The 7,668-nt window shown below is 49.9% G+C and overlaps 1 protein-coding gene across 1 annotated transcript; it reads left to right on the top strand.

Moving 5' to 3' along the window:
* The first annotated feature begins 974 nt into the window (after positions 1-974).
* On the top strand, positions 975-2,846 carry LOC142563280 (solute carrier family 22 member 7-like). Its single transcript, XM_075673834.1, has one exon. It carries the CDS (start codon positions 975-977, stop codon positions 2,844-2,846), a length of 1,872 nt encoding a protein of 623 aa, XP_075529949.1.
* The last annotated feature ends 4,822 nt before the right edge of the window (positions 2,847-7,668 follow it).

Here is a 7,668-nt window from a genome sequence, read left to right as displayed (position 1 = left end):
GAAGCACCTACTCCCCTCCTCCCTACGGCCACAGCAACGCTCCCGCTACTCACGAGATTATTAAATTCTTCTACATGTATAGAAGGGTCTTTCCACCCTCTCACCCCAAGTTGAATAGGGCGCAAGCCGTTTCGCTTAGACTTCTGCAGACCAGCACGTATCCGTGTCTGTCCGTTTTCCACGAGGCTTACCCGGACGTGTATCGCGACGACGCCTGCCCGTCCTGCGGTCAGACCTCCAGTCTACCTAACATGCTCTGGGAGTGCGGGTCGACATACCCCAAGTTCATCTGAAGGAGTGGGACTCGCTTCTGCGTAGCCCCGCTCTAGAAAAGCAAATCCTGGCCGTCAGGCGACCCGCGACTGGGCCGGTAGGCTAGACCTGCCGGTCCCGACGTGGGACTAGCCGGGTGCGCGACGAGTTCGCGTCCTCGCCGGATCTGCAATAAAGTTTCTTCACTCACTCACGTGTTGTGCCACCAAGTTTGGATTCAATCACATTGCGGTATACTCCCTTCTATCTCTTTCCTGCCTACATGGTGATTGGCAATGACGGGATTTCGACTAGCCCTGTCATGATTGCGAGGCACTGTGACAGACAAGAACACTGACATTATTGCGATTCCTCATTCATCCCTGGGAGCTGGAGCTATCAATATATATATATATATATATATATATATATATATATATATATATATATATATATATATATATATATATATATATATCACATAAACGCAGGGAATAAGGTTTAAAGCACGCTAACGACTTTTTGTTCAGTAAGTGGTAACGAAAGAAGAGGACCCCTTCTAAGGCCACGCGACAACGAGACATAGTCAAAAGCGCGCGCTCAAGAAGAAGAAAAAAACGCCTTCCTTTCTTCGGTCCGTACAGATAGCTCTCGTCTGAAGTCTTCAGGTATAGTTCGTTCAAGTCTTCTGAACCCCAAGTGCCGCACCTTACAACCAGGCCATGGACCTCTTGCTCCCGAAACGACTGGCCGGCGCTGATCTCCGAACAAGTGAATCGTTTGACTGCGAAGAAGCCTTCGGCCACGGGCCCTTCCAGAGGAGGGCGCTCCTTCTTATACTTCTGGGAGTCTTTTCGCTTAATAGCCAAACCGCCGTGGTGCCCCTCGTCACCGGTGACGTCGACCATTGGTGCAAGCCGCTCACCGGCTTCAACATCTCGGCAGCCGATTGGAAGAATACTGCGATACCCACAGAGGCCGACGGACGCTTCAGCCGCTGCCGCGTCTACGAACGCTGCAAGCCCCCCGTTCAACCCAGCAGTTCCACTGAAGATGGGAGGATTGGCGCTGGACAGGCCGAGGCCGGCTGGTGGTACAGCAGATGCTTCCTCGGCGAGCGTGAGCTCAACGACACCAACGACACAAGCGATGCGCCCTGTGAAGAGTGGGACTACGACGTTCGGACGGCCGAGACCAGTGCGGTGAGTTATTGGAACATGGTGTGCCACCGACGTTTGCTGCCGGCAGCCCTTGTCACCCTGCAGAATACCGGTTCTGTCGTTTCGCTTACCCTGCTCGGAGCCATCGTGGACTACGTCGGCAGGAGAGCCATGCTCGTGGGCTCCGCTGTTGCGACGGTGACCTGCACGGTGTGCACATTTGTGGCGACAAGTTACGTCAGTTACGCTGTGGCACGTTTCCTTAGCGGGGGCAGCGCCGCCGCATACACAATTTTCGCCTTCCTAATCCCATTCGAGGTGATGACGCACACGCACAGGACACACCAGGTCCTGTTCCTAGCCGTTGTCAGTGCGGCGATAGGCCAGACTTGGAAAGCGATCGTCAAATTTGTGGTCGTCGACTGGCGCCTGAAGCAGGTCATCTTCCTCGCTCCGACGGCTTTCCTGCTCCCTGCTTTGTCTGCAGCACGAGAGTCACCTCGCTGGCTTGTCGCGAAAGAAAGGCTGAACGCGGCAGAAGCAGTCATGATGCACGCTGCCAAGACAAACAACTTCCCGCTTGCGACCACCGCCTGTCTCGTGCAAAAACTCAGGGAACAGGTCGAGAAACGCAAAGGTCAGGAAGGCACAGAAAAAGACGACTTGATCGACTGTAACTCCCTCCGACGTCGAGCGTTGGCCATGTTCTTTGTCTGCTTCTGCATATCGTTCGTCTTTCACGTCAGCACTTTTTCGACGGCGCGTTTGGGGGAATTCTGGATCCCGGGTCTCACGGTGGTCGTCACGCTGTTGACGTACGCGGCGATGCACTTCCTGGTGACCGGCGTCGCCCTTATTACGGTACTCACCAGTTGCTTCGTGCTGACGGGCATTATCCAATCAGCGCTGAGTATCGCCGCCGGCGCCAGACTCGGCACCGTCACCAAGGTCTTGCTCGTGTTATCCAAGGGCACGTCAACTGTGATTTTCATCCACTGTCACACGTACGTGCTGGAGCTGTTCCCGTCTGCCGTACGGGGTGGCGCAATTTGCTGGGCGTTCGCCAGTGGACGCGTTGCGGCCACGTTCGCGTCCTTGACTTTCATACTGAAGCCGAAAGCACACGAAGACGTGCTCTTTGCCGTGACCAGACTGTTCATGTTCGCCTGTCTGCGCGTCATCCGTGCCCTGCCACGCACGACGGTGGTGGAGGAAGCGAAAATTGTGACCAGGCTAGCTTCGGAATCCACCAGACTGTCCGTGGACCACATGAAGCGGACCCTGGTGAGGAAAACTAAACATAAGGGGATCAAGACTACAAGCGCGGACAGCTCCAAGTCCTCCGGCAGGAAGAGAAGGAAAAGCAGTGCCAGCAGCATTACGGGCAGTTCTAAGAGATCCCGTGGCTCTTGCACCGACCACATGGAAAAGTGACAAGCAGCACGCAGATTGCGCGCACTCCTTTGGTGGTGTCGAGTTCTCGAAATTTACGAAGCTGCCTCTAATATGCCCGTATCAGCTTCAAATCAACTGTATTAAGCCAGCCTTGATCTGAAACGAAGCTTTTAGAAACTAACAGATATTCTCTATCTTTATATTTTTGATGGACCGGTATGTTTAATACGTATCTTACTCGTTTAATGGCCTGCAATATATAGTTTTGTATTCATAGCCAATGCGCCCACGCTTTCAAATGTGCCGTGTAGACTTCTCCGTAATAAAAAGCCATGCAGTCTTTTTAAAGAGACCGTTTCTCTCTTTCTCTCTCTCCGTGAGACCACCACTACAGACAGACATTGAATTACAGGCGCAGTGAAAAAGCTGCGAGACAGCACGTTTAGAGCAGGATCTACTAATTTCTAACACGTGCCTGCAGCATAAACCGCCTTTTCCCCTACGCCTCACATGTCGTAGTGTAGAATGCTTCGTACTCTGTACTCCAGACTACCCCTGCCCCCTGTTCTGGAGTCCTTGCTGAGCGCGATTAGTATGCTGTTCGTATCTAACTTCTTTCACATACCTGTGACCCAAGTTGACTACAAGCTTGAGCCACTGGGTATATGCCAGAATAGAAAACTTGCTGATGGCTGGTGCCTCGCTTAGTAGACAACTTTGGTCACTGGGTAAACGATTCCAGCATGCTCTCATCTAGGTCAGTCTCACGGAATTAGAGCGTGAAGACGACGCAAGGAACGCGTAGCATTATACACTTATAGTAAAGCAATAGCACCCCATCAAAGTCGAGCGCGCCCGCTTAATGATTGGTCATTTCAACCAAATTGCAACAATTGCAACAACAATTGCAAGAACGCTCGTCAATCTACTCAATAAGCACTCTGTACTTTTGCTGATCGCAACTTTCCCTATCGCATTACTTCCATCAACATAATCACAATAATCGTCACAACGCATAAAGCTTTAGCGATTCAGATGCGTGATGAAAATATATAATCGAAACATATTTATCGTGAATGAAATCAATCATTATTCATCATACCTTATAAAACATTTAACAGATTACACACCCACCATAGGATAGACTGCTAGTCGCACTAACGTCGCCACCCTCAGTCCAGGGTTCAACCTGTGATGTTTCTCAGACACTTATAGACATATCGTAGACATATGTAAATTGAAGGATATAGAGATAGAGGGGAGGGAAGGGGGATGGCGTACCCTTAGGATATGGTGCTGGTCTGGGACGCCCTTAACAGCGCGAGGGGCACCTAGGCCAGGGTTGTCCAAGAATGCAGGACAGACTGATCCAACCAGTGCATCAGTCGCCGCCCTCAGCAACAGAGTGACGTGTTCTCTAACACTCGGCATGTTAGCCTGAAATTCGCGCTGTCAGAGCGGTAATTGTTCTCGATGAAGCGGCGGTAGTGTTGTCAGGCTCATCGGAGGACGGGAACGCTGTGTTCTCGGAGCTCCTGTCGGGCCGGCCCGTCGAGGTTAATTGCGCACCGGAGTATCGAAAGGCGCAGGAGTAAATAGCGTTGCTACTGAAGCCATCGTGTGATGTCACGTTGCAAAAAACGCTGATAAATGTCTTGTAACTTGTCCATAAACGCGGCTGGTGCGAAGAAATCACCACAAAGGGTTTTGTACATGCTCTTTGTCATATAAAGAGGAGAAAACATTTTGCTAGCGTGTTATGGTTCGTGCCGGTATCACAAGGTGACACCACCAGCGCTGTCGTTTTTGGGAACGTCTACCGTATTACCGTATAATATGGCTGCGATGACATATCTCCACCAGGCCGAAACTCTTCCATTTACGGCAGTGAGTATACGCACGCCATAAACGCGCGTCTGCGTTTGCGGCACTTCAGAGTTACGGTGGACATACTGCGCGCTGTTATTTATTTTCTAAACAGCCCAGTTTTGTTGGCCGAAGCGAAAGGAGGTAGCCCGTTCTCAAATGGTGATCCCGGCACGCAGGACTTAGAAGCTTCTGCTGACATTTTCTTTGCTTTTTCTCCACGAGTGACGCCCAAACAAGGGGACAAAAATTGGAGGACGCTTAAGCTTCGCCTTCAAGAGTGGAACGCGACAGCGTTCCCGTCGACCCGCCAAGGGGTGTCGACCCGCCAAGGGGCGGCGGCAAAGTTCAAAGAGTGGCGGTAGTTTCAAACTATCAAGGGACTTTACTTCCACGGATCTACAACGAAACATAAATACCCATGGGCGGGAAGCGGCGCCGCGGTAACTCAATTGGTAAAGCATCGCACGCGAAATGCGAAGGTTGTGGGATCGCTCCCCACCGGCTGCGAGTTCTTTTTTCATCCACTTTCATTCCCAATAATATATCGTTTCTTTATTTCATTTATTAAGCAAAAGTAATTTCCCTTATGTTGTCCTTGGTGTCAGTGTTTGTTGGCTTTTTATGATATGACAAAAAAAAGTCGTGCCCCTCGGTTAACCCCCTTTCTTCTCGTTTTTTTAGGACTGTCAGTGATTCCAATTACTGCTGAATAAGCTTTTGTGAAGGCCACTCCTGAGCGCAAGCGACACCGAAGAATTGCTTCGCGTCGGTGCAGTCCGGCTGTAGCTCCGGGTTCCTGCGAATGGTTTAATCTGTGCAGTATGGTGCACCTTGTGGGTGCGGTATTATGCCTAGCTAACGAGAGTGGGCGTGCTAGAATGCGAAGGTGTCGCACAGGATCTGTACTTCAGATTGGAATGGGGACGCAGCGGTATTCTTGGTTTGACGCCCGAGCTCCGTTATCTGCGTCGTCATTCCCATTGACAACGAAATAGCCTGGTATTCGTTGAAAAGAGCTCAACATCATCATCATCATCCTCTTTTATGTCCACAGCCAGGACGAAGGCCTCTCCCCCGGCGATCTCAAATTACCCCTGTCCTCCGCCAACCGATTCAAAACTAGCACCCGCAAATTTTCTAATTTTGTCGCACCACTTTGTTTTCTGACATCTTCTACTGCGCTTCGCTTCTCTTGGTATCCATTCTGTCACCCTAATCGTCCCACCGTTGTCTAATCTGCGCATTACATTAGCTGCCCAGCGCCATTTCTTTCTCTTAATGTCTATTAGAATATCGTCTATACTCGCTTGCTCTCTATACCAAACCGCTCTCTTTCTGTCTCTTAATGATATGCCTAGCAATCTTCAAGCCATCGCTCTTTGTGCGGTCCTTAACTTGTTCTCAAGCTTCTTTTTTAGTCTCGAAGTCACTTCCCCATATGTCAGCACCGGTAAAACGCACCGATTGTGTACCGCCCTTTTCACTGATAACGGTAAGCTCTCAGTCAGGAACTCACGCTGCCTGCCGTATGCGATCCAACCCATTTTTATTCTTCTCTGAATTTCCTTCTTCTCATGGTCAAGGTTCCCTGTGATTAGTTGACTAACGTAAACGGATTTCTTCACAAACTCTAGAGACTCACTTGCGATCTTGAAGTCTTGTTCCCTTGCCCAGTTATTTATCATTATCTTTGTTCTTCTGCATATTAATCTTCAATCCCACTCTTACTCTCTCCCTGTTAAGGTCCTGAATCATTTGTTGTAACTCGTCCGCAGTGTTTCTGAATGGAACAATGTCATCGGCAAACCGAAGGTTGCTGAAGTATTCGCCGTCGATCCTTACTCCTAAACCTTCCCAGTTTAATAGCTTGAACACTTCTTCCAAGCACGCACTGGAGAGATTCTGTCTCCTTGTCTATCATGGTCTTTTTCTCTGAAGTGATGGATAAGTTCCACAATTTCGCACCTCAGTTGGTGGTGAGTTGCATGTCGGAGAAACGACTAAAAAGATTGTAAGGCGCGCATTGAATCGCAGAAGACGCTCAATTTACCCTAACTCTATCCTTTAATCTCATGAAGTGCACTGTGGAGAGCCGCGAGCTCTGTAGCTGTAGCCGTAGTGATACGAGAAGTCTTGAACCATTCTGTTGTTCACGTTGTTTGTACAGTTTACAGCGCCACTGGAACTGGTTGATGTAGTTAAGCTGTCGGCATAGACGTGTGTGCAGTCGCTCAATTTCTCGTACAAGAGGAGTAAACTTAGTTGCTTGAGTGCGGATGACGGCAAGGCCGACTTTCTCTGAAGTCTCGGCACTGTGAGGTTTACTGCAGTGCGGCTAACACACCATGGATGAATTGAAGGCCTTTCCGTAGTTGCGTACCCTGACGTAAGAGAGGCCCGTTGCGCGAAGGCAGTTGCACTAGAAAAATCGTCCAGAAGGCAACTACTCGTATTGCACCCTGTATGCATGCTAGCGGCGGTTGGCAGAGCGCCAGTGAGCGCAAACCGTCGTTCACGGCAGCTGTGCTGTCCGATCAATGCGGTGCAGATGCATAGACTGAGAAGTATTTTAACTGTAGACACGGACGCATTTAATCTAAAACACTTTTTACGATTCCCTCTCGCGCAGGCCAAAGTGCCGCTTCAGTGGCAGCAAATCTGCGAGCAGACAGTTCGAGCTGCAGCAGCTTCTTAAACAATTTTATCTTGCACAAGAATGTTTTGTCGCCTTCCACCTGGTTTGGATATTCGGCCGCGCTACTATTGGTCATACTAGAACGGAGGACCCTGCTAGACCAATGACAGCATCGCAAGAATAGCGCCGCATTGCGAAGTTAATGGCACCGAAGAAAAAAAAGTCGGCATTGTGTCCGTAAAGTTAGCTTCTCCGTAGCACGGCAGAACATTTGACGTCGTTTTGAACTACGCGATGGCGATCGGCGAGTAGCGGTGTCTAAAAGTTAACCAAAACCACAAATGAGACAGTGCAGGG

Source organism: Dermacentor variabilis, chromosome 11 (genome assembly GCF_050947875.1).
Source record: "Dermacentor variabilis isolate Ectoservices chromosome 11, ASM5094787v1, whole genome shotgun sequence".
Taxonomy (NCBI): domain Eukaryota; kingdom Metazoa; phylum Arthropoda; class Arachnida; order Ixodida; family Ixodidae; genus Dermacentor; species Dermacentor variabilis.
The sequence above is the reverse complement of the archived record's forward strand: the minus strand, read 5'-3'. Positions and strand labels throughout refer to the sequence as shown.